The sequence below is a fragment of the Dama dama genome, chromosome 10, assembly GCF_033118175.1.
Source record: "Dama dama isolate Ldn47 chromosome 10, ASM3311817v1, whole genome shotgun sequence".
In the NCBI taxonomy this organism is placed as follows: Eukaryota; Metazoa; Chordata; class Mammalia; order Artiodactyla; family Cervidae; genus Dama; species Dama dama.
This window is the reverse complement of record NC_083690.1, coordinates 40,330,572-40,353,090: the sequence shown is the minus strand read 5'-3', so window position 1 is coordinate 40,353,090 and position 22,519 is coordinate 40,330,572. Positions and strand designations below refer to the sequence as shown.

Sequence of the window (22,519 nt, the reverse complement as noted above, 5' to 3'; positions counted from 1 at the left end):
CAGATTTCTCAGAAGGCAGGTCAGGTAGTCTGGTATTCCCATTTCTTGAAGAATTTTCCACAGTTTGTTGTGATCCACACAGTCAAAGGCTTTGGCATAGTCAATAAAGCAGAAATAGATGTTTTTCTGGAACTCTCTTGCTTTTTCGATGATCCATCAGATGTTGGCAATTTGATCTCTGGTTCCTCAGCCTTTTCTAAATCTAGCTTGAACATCTAGAAGTTGATAGTTCACGTATTGTTGAAACCTGGCTTGGAGAATTTTGAGCATTTCTTTGCTAGTGTGTGAGATGAGTGTAACTGTGGGGTAGTTTGAACATTCTTTGACATTTCCTTTCTTTGGGATTGTAATGAAAACTGACTTTTTCCAGCCATGTGGCCACTGTTGAGTTTTCCAAATTTGCTGGCATATTAAGTGCAGCACTTTCACAGCATCATCTTTTAAGATTAGAAATAGCTCAACTGGAATTCCATCACCTCCAGTAGCTTTGTTCATAGTGACGCTCCCTAAGGCCCACTTCACTTTCGCATTCCAGGATGTCTGGTTCTAGGTGAGTGATGACACCATCATAGTTATCTGGGTCGTGAAGATCTTTTTTGTATGATTCTACTATGTATTCTTGCCATCTCTTCTTAATATCTTCTGCTTCTGTTAGGTACATACCATTTCTGTCCTTTATTCTGCCCATCTTTGCATGAAATGTTCCTGTGGTATTTATAATTTTCTTGAAGACATCTCTAGTCTTTCCCATTCTATTATTTTCCTCTATTTGTTTGCATTGATCACTGAGGAAGGCTTTCCTATCTCTCCTTCTAATCTTTGGAACTCTGCATTCAAATGGGTATGTCTTTCTTTTTTTCCTTTGCCTTTCACTTCTCTTCTTTTCTCAGCTATTTGTAAGGCCTCCTCAGACAACCATTTTGCCTTTTTGCCTTTCTTTTTCTTGGGGATGGTCTTGATCACTGCCTCTTGTACAGTGTCATGAACCTCCATCTACAGTTCTTCAGGCACTCTATCTATTAGATCTAATCCCTTGAATCTATTTGTCACTTCCACTGTGTAATCATAAGGTATTTGATTTAGGTCATACCTGAATGGACTAGTGGTTTTCCCTACTTTCTTCAACTTAAGTCTGAATTTGTCATTAAGGAGTTCATGATCTGAGCCACAGTCAGCTCCTGGTCTTGTTTTTGCTGACTGTATAGAGGACTGGGGAAACAGACTCTTGGAAGGCAGAAACAAAACTTTGTATTGCACCAGGACCTAGGAACAAGGAGCACTGACCCCACAACAGACTGACCCAGACTTGCCCATGAGTGTCTAGGAGTCTCCAGTGGAGGCGTGGGTCAGCAGTGGCCTGCTGCAGGGCATTGAGTGCAGCATGGGACCTTTTGAATGATGTCTCCATTATCTTCCTTACCTCCATCATAGTTTGGCCTCAGGTCAAACAACAGGGAGGGAATACAGCCCCACCCATCAATAGAAAATTGGATTAAAGATTTACTGAGGTGGCCTCACCCGTCAGAACAAGACCCAGTTTCCCCCTCAGTCCCCCCTATCAGGAAACTTCCATAAGCCTCTTGTCTTTATCCATCAGAGGGCAGACAGAATGAAAACCACAATCACAGAAAACTAACCAAACTGATCGCGTGGACCACAGCCTTGTCTAACTCAATGAAACTATGAGTCATGCTGTGTAGGGCCACCCAAGACAGATGGGTCATGGTGTAGAGTTCTGACAAAACGTGGTCCACTGAAGAAGGGAATGGCAAACCACTTCAGTATTCTTGCCTTGAGAACCCCATGAACAGTATGAAAAAGCAAAAAGATAGGACACTGAAAGATGAACTCCCCAGGTCGGTAGGTGCCCAATATGCTACTAGAGATCAGTGGGGACATGACTCTAGAAAGAATGAAGAGAGAGCCAAAGCAAAAGAAACACCCAGTTGTGGACGTGACTGGTGATGGAAGTAAAGTCTGATGCTGTAAAGAACAATATTGCGTAGGAACCTGGAAGGTTAGGTCCATGAATCAAGGTAAATTGGAAGTGGTCAAACAGGAGATGGTTAAGAGTTAACATCGACATTTTAGGAATCAGTGAACTAAAATGGACTGGAATGGGTGAATTTAACTCAGATGACCATTGTATCTACTACTGTGGGCAAGAATCCCTTAGAAGAAATGGGGTAACCATCATAGTCAACAAGAGTCCAAAATGCAGTACTTGGATGCAATCTCGAAAACAACAGAATGATCTCTGTTCCTTTCCAAGGCAAACCATTCAGTATCACAGTAATCCAAGTCTATGCCCCAACCAGTAATGCTAAAGAAGCTGAAGTTGAATGGTTCTATGAAGATCTATAAGACTTTCTAGAACTAACACCCAAAAAAGATGTCCTTTTCATTATAGATGACTGGAATGCAAAAGTAGGAAGTCAAGAGATACCTGGAGTAACAGGCAAAGTTGACCTTGGAGTACAAAGCAAAACAGGTCAAAGGCTAACAGAGTCTTTTGTTTTGTTTTTAATCTGCTGGGTCCCCTACTCATCAGGAAATGTCTATTTTCTTAAGTGAAACGTAACCAGTTGGTTTTGTCACCAACCAGCCAAACTGAGGGTAACCCCCACCTGCATTTTCCCACAGAGGACCAAGTCCCCAGGTTGTTCAGTTTCCCATCCTTGTTTCTGGTCATTCCTCCTGGTTCACTGTCCTCTGTGAGCTGCCCAGCTTACAACAACAGTGGGTTATGTTTTGGTTTCAATGAACTAGTCTTGCCCAGTTTGACTAAAATAAGCAGAATCCCTTATAATCCCAAACTCTTAACACTTGGGGTAGCTTTCTTATTTCCTGGAGCCCAGGATGTGAATGGTTGGGCACTAGGTATAAAGCTTTCAGCCTAATTTTGGCCTTTCTTCTATATTACAAGGCTATATTTAAAGCCCTGGAATTAATAAATGAAGTTCTCATTCCTAAGGCATCAGGTCCTTTTGTCAATCTGTTTATAAGGAAGGGGAAGATAAACTCCGGCAGGTGAAAGTGGGCGGACTATTCTCATCTCATTCCTGGTCAGAGTATCCGTGTTGAATTCCAAGGCTTTCATGGTGCGAGTCTGTGCTGTCGTGTTTGATTTTGATCTCTAATATTAATAGTGTGTCACAAGGCTTATATTCCTCCTGCTCAGTTGTGTATTGTTTATATTTACTTCTGATTTTAATTGACTATCTTTTCAACTCCATGTGGTCATAGCAGATATGATTCTTTGCAGAGAATTTCTGAAGCAGAATCAGCATTGAACTTTTAAAAGTTCTTATTGGAGGTGATTTGGATTTAGACAATTAATTCCATTTGCCTTGTTCGTCTCATCATCGTCAAATCTAAGAACATTAACCAGAATGACCAAACAAGTGTGTACATAATTGTCCACAAATGCTTCCAACGAGACAAGTGAAAGCTTTTTAATTTGTTTCTAATTCATTTATGCTAATATTGTAACACTTAATAGCCTAGGTTCTCTCTCCATTGTGTTTGGTGTGGATCAGTTTGACTGTGTAGGAACTGACATTTCTCCTCATATTTTAGCCCTTCATATAACGGTCTTAGATTTTTTTATGTCTCTAGAGAACCTGGCAAAATAAAGAATTAAGTAAACAGATGGAATAAAGGATTTTTAGCTCTAAAAAACCTGAGGTCTTTCACAAAAATTTCTGAGGCTCTGTTCTTTCTGATTTGAGAGGTGTTTGGGCTTCCCTGGTGGCTCAGAGGTTAAAGTGTCTGCCTGCAATGCAGGAGACCCAGGTTCAATCCCTGGGTCAGGAAGATCCCCTGGAGAAGGAAATGGCAACCCACTCCAGTATTCTTGCCTGGAAAATCCCATGGAGGGAGGAGCCTGGTAGGCTACAGTCCACGGGGTCGCAAAGAGTCAGACACAACTGAGCCACTTCACTTTCACTTTCTCCTAATCACATATCTGACAGACTATTTTCAGCCATGTGTCTGTATTTCCCAGAACGTAAATTTCTGTTTTTCTGTCCCTGGTTTGATGATTGAAGCTAGGAATGGATGAGGAATGAGTGATCCCAAAACAGTGTTCCTGTTAGAGAAAATTACAAAAACCACAACCCCAGGAGAAGATATTTTGGAACTTTTCAGTGTTAACTTTGAAATCTTGAATTAGTTTTTATAAGTGAATACACAGTTCACATGTAGTTACTGGTCTGTGGATACTGAGCATCTGCTTGTTCTCTGGAGCGCTTGTAGTCCTCAGATTTATGTTCTCAAACAGTACGACAGACACATAGGTGCTTTCTAGCCCAGTTCCAGAAGGGACCTGTCTGTCGCCTCTTTCAACTTAATACAGGTTTTTAAGTAAATAAAATTCAGATTAGAGAACTTTTGAGGCTATAATGTTCCCATTGACTAAGTTCCATCTTTATTATGCTGTTTACTTTAACTTCATACTGATTAACTCTTGAATTCAAAACGTAACCCTTAATGTCTAGGACATATTAGTGAGCTGGACAATGCTTCAAAATTTTGGGTCCATCTCTTTCTTAACAAGTTTCAGTCTGGATTTTTCATTTCACCATTTACTTGAGGAAAAAACCAACTATAGATTCATTCCACTTTTGACTGTTGCTGTATTTTAAAGTTTCAAATAGGAAATTTTTAAAAATGAAATTGAAAATACAATTATTTGTCATCTTGTTTCCAAAAATAGAATTGCGTTAGTTCTAAGAAGGATATAAACAGCTTAGTTTTTTTTTTTTTTGTTTTTTTTTTTTCCTTAACACTTTAAAGAATGGAAGACTTCCCTGGTGGTCCAGTGGCTAAGACTCTGCACTCCCAGTGCAGGGGGCCCAGGTTCAAAGCCTGGTCAGGGAACTAGATCCCACATGACACAGTTGAGAGTCCTCATGCCTCAACTAAGGATCCCACTGATGCCATGAAGACCCAAAGCACCCAAATAAATAAAAATAAATATTAAAACAAATAACACTGGACTTTGGGCCAAAATAGGAAAGTTTATTTTAGAACTTGGTTGTTTATTTTCATGCAAAATATATATTTCCATGCCAGTGTAAAAAAAATTAAAGTTGTGGGGAATAGTCTTGTCTGTGGTGGCATAAAATGAATGTAGGCCCCCCAAAAAGAAAAAAAAAAATCTAGTTTAAATGGGTATGAAAAATCTTTCTTATGGATTGAGTTACGTCCCTGCCATTAGAGGGAGAAGTATGGCTTTTCTTTTCTACAAGGAGGATGTAATTTTGTTATTCTGAACTTGATAGGATTCTGTAGACCTGTGTGCTTAGAGCGTCTTAACTCTTGTTGGGAATAACTGCTCAGCAGTAACTGTGCTGAAACAGACAGTATTTTGTCAGATACTTTCTAAAATTTGAGTGACTCTTGTTAGGGATACTCCTCATAATGTGTTAATTAGCCTCAGTTTCTTGGGGACTATTTACCACTTTAATGATTCTTAGTGGTTAGCCAGGAAGCCATGATTTTTTAAAAAGAGATTATTCAGTGAGGCATTATTGAGGTTTTTCTGTGACCATTATGAGTGCCTAGTAACTTAAGACGTTTTTTCAACCAAAATTACGTCAGCTACATTCTGGGGCGTTCCAGGACAGGTGAGTCAAAGCCTCTGTGAAATAAAGGAAGTTGCAACCTGGTCGTTGGGTTGCTCTCACAGTCTCAGGGCTGGCTGGACATTGGGCAACAGCAGAGGGAAGCGGGCCCACCAGAGCCGAATCGCCCCCATCGCCAGCCCCGTTGGGCCCTGCTGCTGCTGGTACTGCTGGACCCTGGTTCCACCAGTAGAGCCCCCGCCCTGATTGGCACTGGGCACCTGCCCCGGCCCCCTGACCCAGGGCCCCTTTGTGCCCGACGCTGTGCCGTTGGAAGATGCTCTTTTAGCCCTGCTCCTGTGTCCCCAGTCCCAGATCTAAGTGTCCAGACTGTGTGTGTGTAGGGGTCATGTACTATCTCATTCCTGTGCCCTGTTAATGGAGCAAAGAATTCTCCAAACACAGGAACACGGTGCAGACCCTGGGCAGACAATGTCAGTCATCCTTTCCAGGTAGGGCTAGTCAAGCAATTGTTAGGACTGAATTGGACCTAGAACGGCTTCTTAGAGAAAGTTGAGGTTGTCGCTGTTGCCCATTTCGAGTGGCAGTTCAGAGCTGAGGTACTCTACATACCAGAAAGAACATTTAAACCCTTGGGTTTGTTGTGATTTTGTGTTCGATTTTCTTTAATTTGCTCCTCCTGATAATGAACTGGCCCCAGAAAAGGTTCTGTTGGTCTGGTAGATTCTGCTGTGAAACGGTGAATACAAATGTTCCCTGGTGTGGTTTTTTGAAATGGGAACAGGCATTTTCTATATTTTAGTGACATATGGTGCTAAGATTTTATCATGCTTTCTTACAAAGAGTCAGGAAAACTTCTCTACATAAAAGTGTATGTTTGTAAACAATAGGCTTGTGCTGAATATTCCCATCTGTTGGGTGAATATAATTTGTGTAGGAATTCCTGTATTAGGTGGAATACTTTGCAACTTTTTTGTATATTTCTTTCCCTGGTGAGACATTAGACTAAGAGACGGTACAAAGCAGCATATGCCTAATATTCAGTTTTTTATCTGCTTCTCCCTGTTTGAAAGCAGTGCTGTTTTTGTGTATTAGTACATAGGATTACTATAGAAATTCATAAGGACATAAGAGCTATTCAGGGTATTGCAAAAAAAATATTAATAACAATCGTATAAATGTGGTTAAGTTGCAATGATGAAATTGTTCTTGTAGTTTTTCAAATATGTACTTCAGTAACTTCTGTTATTTCTTTTCCAAAAACTTTTCTTGATTTTGTTTTAACCTAATCTCAAAACTCTTCCTTATTATAATCACAGTATATAATAATCAAAGTTGCTCATCCTTCTAGTCTTGATTTGTAATTTAAATAAATGGCATTGACTCTTTGTGTTCAGTTTGGTATTGTTCTGATTGTCTTCACTAATTAATTTTCTGTTTGAGAAGAACCATTCTTCAGTATAGAATAAATTTTTTTTTTTAGAATAAAATCTTGAAGACTAAGGCTCAGCAGTATTTTTTCATAAAATATTTTATTAATCTTGCCATAAGATCTCATGATGGTTATCAGGGGGCAAACACACTTTGATTAATATTTGCTTAATACTGAATTACCTGTATTGTCCAAAAGTTTTATTCACTTAAAATTATGCCTATCATTCCCTTTTTCTGGTTGACTAATTGGACATACTTGAGTAAAAAGATGAATAGTTAGTTGAATATAAGTGATTTCAAGGTATGTGTAGGAATTGAGCAAATAAAGCATGTGTTACTTGGTGCCTTTTACCTGATGATTATTATTTGTTTTTACATTTCTCTGATTATACTTTGTAAGAGGAAGTATTTTTTAGTTGACGATACCTATTACTAGATAACTAGATATCTATTCAGAGAAGGCAATGGCACCCCACTCCAGTACTCTTGTCTGGGAAATCCCATGGACCGAGGAGCCTGGTAGGCTACAGTCCATGGGGTCACTAAGAGTCGGACATGACTGAGCGACTTCACTTTCACTTTTCACTTTCATGCATTGGAGAAGGAAATGGCAACCCACTCCAGTGTTCTTGCCTGGAGAATCCCAGGGACGGGGGAGCCTAGTGGGCTGCCATCTATGGGGTCGCACAGAGTCGGACACGACTGACGTGACTCAGCAGCAGGTATCTATTAGCAGAGCATCTTGTTAGAAAAGGATAGCATCATGGTGTCTTCTCTTTTTGGGAAAGTAGGCAACTATTTGATTGGGTTCAAGCTCTCTTTTTCCTTCTTAGGATAGCATCCTCCCATGTGTGAAAAGTATCCAGAACTCAAGTCTTGCTTCTTGGTGAACATAGCTTAGAAACCAATTAAATGTGCTCTCCTAGGTAGCATGAAAGATTTGATCTCCGGAGCTGCAGAACTCACATCAAGTGGTCCCCCCTTGTGTCTCCTGCTTGTTTATGGACTTAAAAACATCTTGCATTACTGGGAGCTCAAAGTCAGTGCCCGGAGACAACCTAGAAGGGTGGGATGGGATGGGATGGGAGGGGTGGAAGGAGGGAGGCTCAAAAGGGCGGGGACATGTGTATACCTATGGCTGATTCATGTTGATGTATGGCAGAAACCAACATGACATTGTAAAGCAATTATCCTTCAATTAAAGTTAAAAGCAAAAAAAAAAAAAAAATCCCTGAATTATAAAAAACCAGGGCTTTTATGGAAACCATATCTTCTAATTACTTTCCCTCCCTATAATATTTACTGACCTTTTTAGAAAGGCATTGATTTGAAGAATGGTTGTTCATAATCATAGGAATGGGAAATACAAATAAAATAACCTTTTAGTCAATCAGGAAAGACTTTAAAGTTAATATCAGGCCATATGTGTAGAAGAAAGGCAGGTATGTGAAGTGAATGCTGCTGGAAGGCGTCTGCTCTTTGCGGGGAGCAGAGCTGTGCCCTGGCGTCCCTCTCGCTTTGCCTGAATAACACCTGTGTCTCATCCCGCGTTGTCTGAACTTTGATGCAGGAGAACATAACACGCTAAGACTGTTGCAGTTCTAGAAAGAATTTTTAGAAATTCTGAGAAAGGGAATTTAAATAAATAAAAAGGCCTAGTTTAAGTGGAATGCTTTTCAGCTACTTAGCAGTTCTCTTTCATTCAGGCCATTTTGGGTGACGTGTCTACACGATGGCCCGGGGTACAGTGGTGAACAAGACGGGTCCAGAACCTCACTGTGGGGGGCAGTCACAGCCTAGCTGAAGAGACACACAGCCATTACGTAACCTCACAGATAAACTGCAGTTGCAGTGAGTGTGTTGGTCAGGAAAGGGGTGCATAGATACTAGTTTACCAAAAATAAAATATTTTTGCTGCTAGATACCAAAATATACTAGATTGGATGCCAAGGCTGGCTGTGTAGTTATACAACCATTAACACTGCTTTTTGCTGTTTGGCAGGTACGTTATTCCATCTTTGCAAAGGCTGGATGCCGGGTTTTACCGCTGCGTTGTTCGAAACAGAATGGGAGCACTCTTGCAAAGAAGATCAGAAGTTCAAGTCGCATGTATGTGCACATTGAAAACATCTACAAACGTTAAATAAAACAGTGTCTGTGGGCACACTAATCAAAATCACCTTTGACCATGGTGGGAATTGAGTTTCTATCTCGGGTTCTATTTGGAAGAGGATAATTGCTAAAATTGGTTGAGAGATAAGTAAATATCGAATGCAGCTGGTCTGACGACGATGGTGGGGCTGGTGAGGTGAATGCCACTTCTTTCAATTCAGGAAATAAGGCACCGTGGAGGATAGGAAAAATGAGCAAGATGCCTTGTGTTTTATGAATTAGCTGCTCTCAGCTTTTGTTATATTCAGATTCAAATGTTTTTAAAATAAAAAAGTTAAACTCAGATAAAATTTTGTCTGTTCATAACCAGTTCTCTCCAATGATGATTTGTTTAGAAATCCTTCAGCTGCCCAAGTACATGGATAGCGTGTCTCAATTCTGGACTGAGTTAATAATTCTCAGCTGGGCAGACCATTTTGGAGAATGAAACTTTTAAAAGTAACCAGAGGGGATATCAGAACACAGGGGACTGGAATTTTGGTGTAGTGTTTAGCAGAATGGTGGAGAGGGGAGTCGGCCAATTCAAAGCATTTAATACTTCAGCATTAATATTTAGTATTAATACTTTAGTCCAAAATCTGTGACGGGTAGGGTCCATGTATAGTGGCCTGTAGGCTTTATTATATTCTGAATTTATGACCAAAATGTCTCTTCATTTAAAAGAAAGCAAAAAGTGTTGACATTTTAAATTGCATATTAATGCATCATAGTAGATTTTAGAGAACTCTAAAGAGCTCCTGAATTGGGTCATGTCAACCAGTGATGATGGTATTTTCTCACTTGTCATTTTGACCCCAGTTAAGGCTTGCAGTTTTCAGTGTTACTGTATAAAATAAAATGATTTCTAGTTATTCTACTTTTCCCCTGTAATTTCTAGTGACTGTGTAAGTTGCTGATGCTATACGTGTTTAGTTTTAATTACTAGGAAGGCTTCATTTTTCTGAATTGTGGTGGTGAAGTCACTGAACTAAACCTGTCTGCAGAATAATTCAGAACTTTTATTCAATTGAATAACTGAAAACAATTCATAAATAAAAAATTAAGGTCAGTACTCAAAATATATTTGAATAAGCTTAGAATTTATTATAATATATTAAATACTAGTTTATAAAATTTAATTTTGGGCTTTTTTCTCCTTAATCATTTATATCCTTGCTATCCTTTATCTCTAGGGCTAGACTTTCTTATCTCGATTTTCTCTATCTCTTTGATAACAAATTTCACTTTAACTGTGAATATCATAATCTGTTTCATTAACTTGTTTCATCTATTTCCTAGACTATTAAATACTGCTTGCAACATAGTAAATAATTTCTTTTGAATCACAAATTGATTGATAATAGAGATCTTTTATAGACTGCTCCAAATTTATATGAATTCCATATCCATGTGTATATACATATATCTGTAGCTACTTATAATATGAAAATGTTTCAAACCTTTCAGATGGTACTAATTTTAAAATTGGCCACATATACCCACATTGTAATGTCTGGGTTTTTTTTCCTGTGATCCTATTTTTTAAATGCTCTAAACCAGTAGCACAAGCACTGGAACAAAACCTACCTGCCCCGAATTAAGTCAGTAGCATGGGGTTTAGAGAACCCTCCAAAAGTAAACTAATGGTTAAAAACACACTGCTCCCGGAAGACTCTTTTAGGAAGCTTTCACCCCAGAAACAGGCGAAGCTGAGCAGGGCTGCCTGGGCAGAACCGGCTGCAGAGATCCGGGTGGTGTCCGAAGGCATTTTCTTTTTTTTTTCCATTTATTTTTATTAGTTGGAGGCTAATTACTTTACAATATTGTAGTGGTTTTTGCCATACATTGACATGAATCAGCCATGGATTTACATGTATTCCCCATCCCGATCCCCCCTCCCACCTCCCTCTCCACCCGATCCCTCTGGGTCTTCCCAGTGCACCAGGTCCGAGCACTTGTCTCATGCATCCAACCTGGGCTGGTGATCTGTTTCACCCTTGATAATATACATGTTTCTATGCTGTTCTCTCGAAACACCCCACCTTAGACTTTTGGACTCTGTCGAAGGCATTTTATTAGCGCTTCTGGGGAAATGCTTCATGCAGCAGGAGGATGCTCTCCGACAAAGAAGTCGTATTAAAATCGGTTGCAAACGTGTGCTTGTCCTGTTGAAGCAGCAGCAGAAGGCCCATAGCGGTCTGCCGACGCAGGCATCCGGTGGGCACCCCGGAGGCCCGCGGCTCCGCCGGCCCCCGCTTCACCCCGCCCCCAGCCCGCACTCACCCGCCAGCGCTCCTCCTCTATGGTCTCACTGCTTCATGTGGGCGACGTCGGTGACTTCGCCATAAAATACAGTGGCCATCTTTGACCTCCCTCCCTCTCAAAAGGACTCTTCCGGAACTTAGAAGTCTGGTTTTCCTCTGCAGATATGGGAGACTTCACGGATGCAGACGAGAGACGAGTGGTCTCGGAAGGCCGCGCGGCCGTCCTCAGCCTGCCGCCCATCAGCAGCTGCCCCCGGCCCCAGGTGACGTGGTTCCGGGAGGGGCACAAGATTATCCCCAGCAGCAGGATGTAAGTTGCCCCAGACTCTGCAGTTCAAAACACGTCTCACGGCGCCGGTCGGTACCACTGTACGCATTAAGTGTACCAGTTAAGCTTCAGAAAGAGTGACCTGGCCAGTAGACCTACCTCAGCCTTAATCAAGAGCTATTTTAAGACTGGCTTGGAAATTTTTAAGCAGTTTAAGAAAAGTGTCATGTAATGTTATTCTTCAGTATACCACATGCCCTAACTAAAGCACCCCACTCACTCGTAATGTTTTTTTTTTCCCCTTTTCTGAACGCACTTTTTTGAGACGTCGTTGTCATCCTGAGTTGTGCTGAGCTCCGAGTACTAATTTAATGAGTTCTGGTATTTACTTACAGAGCTGTAGGGTTTTCCCTCTTTTTACTGAGCCACATTTGATACTACTTTCTCTGACGAGAAAACAGTAATTACTGCTTATTTCTCTTTATCCTTTTATCCTACATGACAGTTTTATTTCCCTCCATCTAATTAGTGGTTCACCCATCTATTGCAGAGCAGTTGCTTTGTGATTAGATAAGCATTATTTCAAGGTGTTCTTGCCTATCTCCCATTTAAGATATTTATCTAATGCCAGATAGTTCTGCATTTGGAAGCTTTAAGTGATTAAAAAGAACATTTGGGATATATTTCATAAATGGGCATTTTGCAATGTAATTTAAAGATAGTATACTAAATATAAAGGTTTTGAGGATGGACATTTCTGAAAGAATCATGAAATGCTGTAATCTTGGGCTAAATGTCAAACATTTATTCCATCAGATGGTTGCACTCAGGGGGGAAAAAAAAAAAAACCTGTGAGAAGAAAATGCTTTTATTTTTTTTCCCAGAAAGGATCTGTGTAAGAGAATTTGCTGAATGGTTTTTCAAATATGCTTTCTCCCCACTTGACCATCCACTCTGTCCTGTCTTTAAGACCAGAATCCCCACTCTTCCGCCTGGGCTTCAGAACTCTGTTTGTGCCTACACAATCCTTAAGCTTATTTAGCAAATGTTTCTATCTTGGTTATTGAAAACAGGAAAAATACTGAAATATGTAAAAACCATATTTTAAAATTCTAGTAAAAGTATAAATTACCTTGGGAAATGGGATAACTTCTGTCCTTTTTCTGTATTTTATTGAAACTTGTTTAGGTATCCACCTTTATATTGATTCCAATTATAAAAAATGCCTCTGAAAAAAAAAAAATGCCTCTGGAATTGGGGTGAAACAGAGCCAGGGATCAGTTTCTCATCCTCTTAGAGGTGGTGGGGCTGAAAGCAAGGCGGCCGAGAGAGGTTCCCGTGCAGTGTTCGGGAGGGTCCGGGTGTTGAACACGGTGTGGCTGGGCAGAGGTGGAGTCAGTCCTCGGAAGGGCGGGTACGGTGACTTAGGCTTCCTCTCGAACCCTGGAGCTTGTAATTAGTGTCAGTGGTGGAGGATTATTTTCATTCAGTAGCATATAACTACATAGTAATTCATTTGTTAATCCATTGTCTAGCTATGTTCCTGAGACAACATTTATTCAAGTACAAAAGGATGCAGAATGAAATAACAACTCTTAATTTTGTGAGCTTCTTTTTTTTTTTTAACTTGTGGTTTCTTGCTGAAGGCTGCTTAATTCCTGGTGAGCCAATAACACAAAGATGCTCATAAGGCTTTAACTTAGTGTCATAGCAAACAGACAGTCTGCTTACACCGTGAAGCGATTGATAAATCTCCAATCTCAGTAGAGTAATATGCCTGATGGCTTTTTCTTTTTAAGAGATGAGATGAGGCTGATTATGGATATTTACACTTTCTCAAGGCCTTTTAGTTTCATATTTTCCACCTCATCATCACCCCTATATTTATTAAGTACCTGCTGTGCAAGATATCATAAATCAGTACTTGTGTGGTTCTCTCCACAAGTTTATGCATCATTCACAGATGTATTACTTTACACTTCTAATAAAGTCCAGCTCAGACCTCAGATGGAAGAACGCTTATGTATTGCCTCTGCCCAGATGGTTGGCAGACAAAACTCAGATGGCATTAGATCTGTTCTGGACCATGAGGAGCATCATTTAAAAATGAAACGTTTGGCTCAAGGTGTTTCACACCTATTGAAACAGCTCAAACCTCTCCATCGGCTTTTACCCTGATTCCCTGGGGTCAGCACCCTAACACACAGGAGAGATGGACCTTCGTTGAGGGAAGGAGGAACCTTACCTTGACACCCCTTCCCCACCACGTTTTAACATTACCTCATAACCTTAGAAATGTGAGCTTTAGGATTAAAATTAAATGACCTTTTTTTTTTTTTTCCATTTTCAAGGGAAACAGTGAGTCTAATGTTTCTCAACTTGAAAAATTAGTTGAATAGTCTATTAATAATATTAACAGCAGCTGTTATTGAGTACATTTTAAACATATCTTCTCTAATCCTCAGAGTTGCCTTCTGAGGCAGGTATAATTAGCTATCAGAACTGAAGACTGAAGTTGTTAAATGACCCACCCAAGGGCACATGGCTGACAAATGGCAGAGCCGGGACTCTAACCCAGGTCTGCTGACTCTACATCTCAGGCTCTCTTCTGCATCAGGCCAATTCTTCTTTTCACTTTATTTTGCCGAACCTTCTTTGTGCTTTTGATTTATTTTTTCCTTACACTGCTTTCATCTTTTTCCTCCTGTTTTAGAATAGCAGCTTTCAATTTGGAATACTGTAGGTTAGCCTGGGTTTGCCATGAGCCACAGGCTCGCACAGTCACACACCCACGTCAACAGTGAACATGCCTGTGTGTGTGTTGTTTGTCCTCGCTGTATCGGATCTGTTGGTCCCTATCTTCAGAAATTCCTGACAAAGAGAAGGCAAGCGTGGCCTTCTAATTCAGGTGTAGACCTTTGTTTTGGACTGCTTTGTTAAGAGTGACATGATGGTAGATGGCCGAGGGAATCCGGTCATTAGACAGTTGTGTGTCCCACATTCAAGGTTAGCAAAGAAGGCTTGGTTAACCGTGGGGGTGGTTGCTGTAGCGTCACTTATAGGCTTTGCAGTGTATGTGGACCATACATGCCAGTGAGCAAAGCCCAGAGAGTTCCATCATATTAGTTAAGATGCTCTGGGCTGCAGGTCACAGAGGATGCCTCTGGCTAAGCACGAAGGAAACATGCTGGAGTGTTTAGAGAACTGCAGAGCCTGGCCAACTGAAGGAGAGGCCGGGGCGGCAGCCGGGGCTCCTCCTGAGGCCCCAGGAGCAGGGAGCGGGGCCTCCCAAGGGGGTGCAGGTCCCAGCTCCTGAAATGTTGAGTATGGGAGGTTCCATGGCAAAGGAGCTGAAGGCAGAGGACTCCACAGGGCACTGATAAGGTGGGAAGGCAGGAATCTCACCTGGAGGCAAGTGTCTTGTGTCTGGAGCAGTAAGCTGAGGGTCTGTGCCGACGACGGGCATGTGCCAGACGTGGCCACTCTTTCTTTCAGCATCTCACCTGGAGACATTAGCTAGCAAGAGTCACGACCCTATACTGTGTTTGTAGATTCTGTCTCCTCAAGTGGTTTTCACCTCCCCTGGATCCTGACTATCTAAGACGGCTTTGTGTTTACCACCCTGCTTGGCCTGGTGCTGTGCAGAGCAGGGATGTAATACTGGAAAAACAGATGAAAGAGGAGTGTGAAGGCAATTCTTGTAATAGTGTAAACATCCTCACCAAGACATGGGGGCGGGGGGGTGGGGGAGAGACATAACAGACCTCAGGAGAAAGTGGTGCTAATGAAGGAGAAATATATCTTGGAAAAGCAAACAATATTTTGAAAGAATTGAGAACAAGATATACTTAGAATTGTGAATTGGTAATTATAGGTTTTATTTTTCTGAAAAGATGAAAAAAGTGCTTATTTATTTTTCTGATTTACTGAATCCAAACAGTTAGTTTGCAATTTTTGCACGTCAGAGATGAGTATAGCCTTATCTTATAAGTATAGTCTAATTCGATAATAAAATTGTTCTGCGTTATTTCAGCTTAGATGTATGTTCTTTGTTTCCTTTTATTTCTCAAAATATGAAATGTGAATGCTGATGTCATTCAGTAGTTCTCTTACCTCCGGGAGGTAATTTATGTTGGCAGTTATCAGATTAGGGCGCAGAAACTTCTTCTGTGCAGTGCCATTCTTTTGCTTAATTGCAGGTTCTTATGCTCAAACTGCACCCTTAGCCTACCTGACAGGAATGTCTAAGCACAAGGGCACAGGCACGTGTTTTCCTAGGAATGCGAGGTTTATAGACTAAATATTTCAAACCTGGAGTCAGTTTTGTGAGACGACTTGCTCGGAATGAGCTGAATTGTGAAGTATAGGCAGGAAACAGCATCCCAGGTGACTTAAAAACAGTCTGACTCATGATTGTCCGTGCTTAAATACTCGAACATCCATTAACCTATTACCATTTCATTTCAAGTGCTGCAAGAAAGATGTGTTTAAATTAGCACTTGTATTGGAAGTCACAACTTAATGCTTGAATGAAGTAGATCTGGTTGTAATAATATTTTTATAGTTAACCGGGCTTTCAAAATAATATGCTTTTAAAATTTTCATATTATGTTTTATAGGCATTTTGTGAATGTTTATAGAGTATGTCTATACGTGTGAATTGAGCCATATTTGTATAAGTAAGAAAGACTAGGAGAGGCAAGCTCCAGACATGCTTCCACCATTAATTCTGACCTTGGGAAGATGACTTACTCTCCTTTGCCTCTATTTTCTCATGTCAGAAATGAGGATGGCACCATCCGTGACCTCTGGGTCCTTTCTGGCATCCGCACCAGTAGTGCTCAGGGCCAGACCCGCCTCTCCCCTGCTCTTTCTTCGCTCCTGCACTTAGTAGGTACTTGCCGAGCACTTGTTCTGTGCCAGGCACTGTTCCAGCTGCTCAGGACAGATGGGGCCTGAGGACAGTGGCGCTTCTGCCCTCAGGGAGTCTCGGTCCAGCGTGGAGACACAGGAGCAACCAGAGGGCGATGGAAGCGAAGAGGGGCATGGAAAGGTGGACGGGAGAGAGTGGAGCAGGAGCGGGGTGTGGTCAAGGACAGCTCTGTGCAGGTGAGGGTTTAAAATCCTCTTTGTTGAGTTGTAATTTACATACAAGAGGACTTACAGATTTTAAGCACACAGGTTGATGAATTTTAGCAAGTGTATACGCGGATATAATAACCCTCCTAATCAAGTTGCCTGGGACTATTCCTACCCCTGGTCCCTGCCCCACTCTGCCCCCTAATTTCATTGTGGTACCATAGGTGAGTTTGCTTATTCTAGAATTGCTTATAAATAGAATCACAGAATATGAAATCCTTTGTTTCTGCCTTCTTTCATTGGACGTGATTTCTGTGATATTTTTGAGGTGCTATTGATAAGTATTGTTATTACGTATTTTTGAGTGCTAGGCACTGTTTGAAGCCTTTTCTCTGCACTGATTCGCTGAAGCCCCACAGCAGCCTGGCGGGTTGTGTGGTTATTAAATTACCGTCACTCTGCTGAAAGGGACAGTAACAGAGAGAGGCCAACCGCTGGTCAGCACTGAGCCCACACTTTGCTTCTGTGCCCCACTGCACCCTCGGGCTCCTGTCTGAAGGAGGAGGAACTATCCGTGCACAGATCTAGAGGACGAACATTCTGAGCAGTGGGGTCACACACGTGCAAATCCAGTACAAAGCCTGTTGCCTTTGCTGACCTGTGGTCTGGTGCTCAGGGCATTGTGGACAGAGAGTGGGCAGAGAAGGGGCCCAAGATGGGAAGTGGGATCCTGGAGGTGCCAGAATTTGGGAAGGCATCTGGGTTTTATTCCACATACAGTAGTATATCTTTAGAAGGGTTTGTGGTTTTTATTTTTGTAATTTTTTTTTTGAAATTGTGGCAAAATATGTGTAGCATGAAATCTACCTTAACTATTTTTCTCTGTAAATTGTCATTTACTGTATTCATATTGCTGTGCAGCCATCATCACCACCCCATCTTTGGAATTCTTTCATCTTGTAAAACTGAAACTCTGTCCCCATTCACGGTTAACTCTCCATCCCCGCTCCCCCAGCCCCTGGCATCCACCCTTCTACCTTCTACCTCTAAGAATTTGATGCCAGTTATTTTTGTTTAGTTGCTCAGTCATGTCCAACTCTTTGCAACCCCATGGATTGTAGCACACCAGGATTCCCTGTCCTTCACTATCTCCTGGGATTTGCTCAAACTCCTTTCCGTTGAGTTGGTGATGCCATCCAGCCATCTCATCCTCTGTCATCCCTTTCTCCTCCTGCCTTCAATTTTTCCCAGCATCAGGGTCTTTTCCAATGAGCTGGCTCTTCACATCAGGTGGCCAAAGTATTGGAGCTTCAGCCTTAGCATCAGTCCTTCCAATGAATATTCAGAATTGATTTCCTTTGAAATTGACTAGGTTGATCTCCTTGCAGTCCAAGGGACTCTCAAGAATCTTTCCAACTTCACAGTTCAAAAGCATCAATTCTTCCATGCTCAGCCTTTTTTATTGCCCAGCTCTCACATCCATACATGACTACTGGAAAAACCATAGCTTTGACTATATAGACCTTTGTTGGCAAAGTAATGTCTCTGCTTTTTAATATGCAATCTGGGTTTGTCATAGCTTTTCTTCCAAGGAGCAAGCGTCCTTTAATTTCATGGCTTCAGTCACCATCCTCAGTGATTTTGGAGCCCAAGAATGAAGTCTGTCACTGTTTCTATTGTTTCCCCATCTACTTGCCTTGATGTGATGGGACCAGATGCTATGATCTTAGTTTTCTGAATGTTGAGTTTTAAGCCAGCTTTTTCACTCTCCTCTTTCACCTTTATCAAGAGGCTCCTTAATTCCTCTTCGCTTTCTGCCGAAAGGGTCGTGTTATCTGTATATGTGAGGTTATTGATATTTGATGCCACTAGGTCCTTCATATGAATGAAATCATACAATCTTTGATTTTTCCTCATTTTTAATCAGACTTAGTATGTGGGTTAATTGTAGATTCACATGCAGTGGTTAAGAGTCATACAGGGAGATCCCATGTGCCTTTCAGCCGGTTCCCCACAAGGTCGTGAGACCTTGTTGGGCTGTTGTGCAGCATCACAGCCAGGATATTGAGGCTGATACACTCAGAACACGGAACAGTTCCACTATGTTGCCTGTTTATATCACAACGCCTTTCCTCCAACCCTGGTCTGTACCCTAAATCCTGACAACCACAAATCTGGTCTCCATTTCTATAATTGTATCATTGAGAGAATGTTCTGTAAATGGAATCATGCAGTCTAACTTTTTAGGATTGACTTTTTTCACTCAGCATAGTTCTGATTCATTCAGGTTATTGCAGATGTGAGCACCAGATTCCCTGTTATTCTGTGGTTTTCCATTGCATGGACTTATCACAGCCCATATAACCATTCACCTGGTGAAGGACGTTTGGGTTGTATCCAGGTTTTCACCCTATAAATAAGGCTGCTGTAAACATTCTTGGATATGTTTTGTGTGAGCATGTCTTCATTTTTCTGGAATAAATGCCCAGGGACGCGGCAGCTGGGCGTCTGGTATTTGCATGTTGAGTTTTTTTTTTTTTTTTAAGAATATGCCAAACTATTTCCAGAATGACTGTACCATTTTGTATTCCCACCAGTGGTGTGTGAATGATCCAGTGTCTTCGCTTCCTCACTAGCATTCAATCTTGTCACTATTTTTTATTCTAGCCATCTTGATGGGTATGTAATTATAACTCCTTGTGTTTTTAATTTGCATTTCCCTAATGGCTAATGATGTTGAACATCTTTTAATGTGCTGACTTTAAAAAGAGCCAAATAGAGAAAAACTAAACTTCTTGAAGTGAAAAATACAATCATTTATTTAAAAAATCAATTGAATGGGTGAAAGAGCAGACAATATTACAACTAAAGTAAGAAATATTGTTTTGCTAGATTGAAGGAAAATACTCAGGATAAAGCACGGAAATAAAAAGATGGAAAATACAGAAGACAGGCCGAGAGAGAGAGGACGGAGGAATCAGTAGGGATCTAAGAAGGGCCCCAGAAAGGAAGGACGAAGGAAATGGGGCAGGCAATATTCAGAGGGATAATTATTGCAGTATTTCCTAACGTGAGGAATCCTCAGAGTCAAGAAACAGAAAAGGTTGCAAGTAAGATAAATAAAACTAAATCCAAATCTAAACTTATTATAGTGTAACTGTAGAACCTCAGAGACAAAGAAGAAGCCTTAAAAGCAACCATACACGTAATTCAGATTTCCCCAAAACATCAGTTAGATGACAGTTGACTGCAATAATAGAGAAGATGATCATACCTGAGGCTACAGCTGTCATCCCAGAGTTTCATATCCAGCCAAGTTAACATCCAAGAGTGAGGGAGGAAGGAAGACCTGTTCAGACTGAGAATTTACGTTCCTGAGAACTTTGCTGGAAGAGCTGCTAAGGATCGGCTTGAGGACAAGGGATGTTAAACCCAGGAGGAAGTAGAATGTTAGAAATATTGGTCATCATTTTATTATTTTCTCTAATTAGGAAATCTTTGGTAATTACAATTTTAGCATATTTAAAATAACAGAAAGCAGTAAAGATAGCAAGATGAAATAACTCTGGGGGAATTTTTATTGGGAATGGCAAGTATCCATGAGGCGGTGGGGGAGCGGCACAGGTGTTTAAGGTGGGAAATAACTGAGAATGTTTATGTGCTACAGAAATTCTCTCCTGGAGAAGGAGAGTGTGGGGATGCAGTGAGGTGTGGGCAAGGGGCAGAGTCCTGGAGGAGGCTGGGCAGCACAGACGCTGTGTCCCCAGCACGTGGAGCAGGGCCCCAGCGTGGCGGGGCCCGCAGGCTTCAGGACTCTGGGGGGCCCCTCAGAGCTAGAGTAGGGGTCAAGAGAGCAGAGTCAAGGGCAGCGCCCACACAGAGCGTGGATGCCTGCTGTTTGCAGGTGTGCTTGTGGAGAACTGAGGACTTCCTTGTGATTTTTATTTCCTCTCTGAATATTGGGAATAAGTTATAAGTTTAGAGTCAAGTGTGACACGAGGAGAGAAGTGAAGGGATTAACTAATTATCTGGAGAGTCAACAGCAAATCGAGCAACACGCTGGACTTCGGGGACCATCTGAGTGCAGTGGCACTTTGTGGTTTGTGGTCATGGACTGTCTCAGTAAAGCTGAGAGGTTCTGATGCAGTTGCAGAGAAGGTAGTTGGGTTCAAAGAAGCATGAAGTATAGAGCCTGTCACATGGAACTGAGAAACAAGGATGCAGAGGGTTTGCAGGTGGGAAGTGGCTTCTGGTTGTCTGTGTGTTGTTTTGGGAGGAAGTGATGGGTGGTCCAGTTTGGCAGAGTCAGAAGACTGTATGGCTGTGGGGTGGAAGAACGCCCGAGTGGGGGACCGAGGGGAAGTGGGTGCCCCGGACACCTCCCATCCTCTCATCCTGTCCTTGGCTGCTCCATCTCGTCCCTTCCACTCGATGGGATCTGGTGATGCAGTTCAGGAGGGTGGCCCGGGTGAGTTCTTGTGGGTGGACTTAGACTCTTAGGGAGTCGGGGGGGTTGGTATGTGCTGGTAAGGGTTGTGGGAAGAGATAGCCAGTGAGAAGCAATTGAGCAGCTCGTGCCCAAGGACATGAAACCCGTGGGTGCTCTGTGTCACCCACACGGCGTTGCATGCAGCAGTCGTGTCCTGACACCTGCTTCGCGAGTGTCCTGAGTACATGTGGGTGAGGACGTGGCGTGTCTGTAGGCGTCTTCTGGGACTTAGGATCAGCTGGGAAGGAGGGCCGGGGCGGAGAGCCTGCTGGGGCCCTGCTGCCTTGGCTTCGTGTGCACGCTCCATGGGCTTTCCACGTGCTGGCTTCTGAAGCCTAGAATGTTCTTTTTGTCGTGGTGGTTGTAACCACAGCAGGATGCAGTTGGCGAAGGCCCCTGGGCATGTGCAGGCAGCTGACCCTGTGCCCCTGCTTTGGGACACAGGGCTTGTTCCAGCCGGGGGACCGTTCCTGTGCAGAGGAGGCAGCCTGGGGGTGGGCGCAGGCGTCCTATAGGGACTCCGTTCCATGTGAGTGCGCAATGTCGTGTTTAATGGCAAGAGTTTAATACTCTGTGTACCGATTTTTCATTTGAAAATAAAATACCACTTCATTTTCCATGAGCAGATCTAGTGACAATAATGCATTTCTTTACAAATATTAGCCTATTATACATCTTAAGTCAGTTGCACATAATTGCATTTCACCAGCTCTACATAATACTTTAATTAAAACTAGGATAATTAAAATACAGTTTTAATGAACAATAAATTCGGAAGTTGCCAAGCCTGGAATGTGTTAGTTGAATCATACCTTGCTCTTTTTTTTAGCTCTTAAATCTGTATCCACATTTTGTTTTGAAACGGCAACAACCATGAGCAAGAGGCATTTTAAAACACATTTATTAGTATGTACCACTAAATAATATGCTTCTTTATGGCTGTCATCTGTCTGTCTATCTCCCTTGCATAAAGTTGGTTGTTTGCTACTAATTATAATCTGTAGAAGCAGGAAAAAGTTTTTCTCTGTCTCCCCCCACCCCAGTACAGTATTACTGAGATGTACTGACGTGTAACATTGTATTATTTTAGGATGTGCAGCGTCATTGTTTGATGTATATGCATCACAATAAGTTTAGTTAGTATTCCGTACAACCTATAGTTAAAGATTTTTTCTTGTGGTGAAAACTTAATATCTATTCTCTTAACAACTTTCAAATGTGCAATATAATATTGTAATGTACCAGG

At 41.8% G+C, this 22,519-nt stretch overlaps 1 protein-coding gene and 2 non-coding genes across 5 annotated transcripts in view; all 3 read left to right on the top strand.

Moving 5' to 3' along the window:
• Positions 1-22,519, top strand: part of SDK1 (sidekick cell adhesion molecule 1) — a 622,975-nt gene that overhangs the window by 183,233 nt on the left and 417,223 nt on the right. For all 3 annotated transcript variants that reach the window (XM_061153768.1, XM_061153766.1, XM_061153767.1), the window contains exons 3-4: positions 9,025-9,131; positions 11,600-11,747. In XM_061153768.1, coding sequence (XP_061009751.1) covers positions 9,089-9,131; positions 11,600-11,747 — 191 coding nt within the window. In that variant the 5' untranslated portion in view covers positions 9,025-9,088. The remainder of the gene's footprint in view (positions 1-9,024; positions 9,132-11,599; positions 11,748-22,519) is intronic.
• On the top strand, positions 3,745-3,817 carry TRNAC-GCA (transfer RNA cysteine (anticodon GCA)). Its single transcript has one exon. It is a non-coding gene; the product is annotated as a tRNA-Cys (tRNA).
• TRNAG-CCC (transfer RNA glycine (anticodon CCC)) lies at positions 4,809-4,881 on the top strand. The gene has a single exon. It is a non-coding gene; the product is annotated as a tRNA-Gly (tRNA).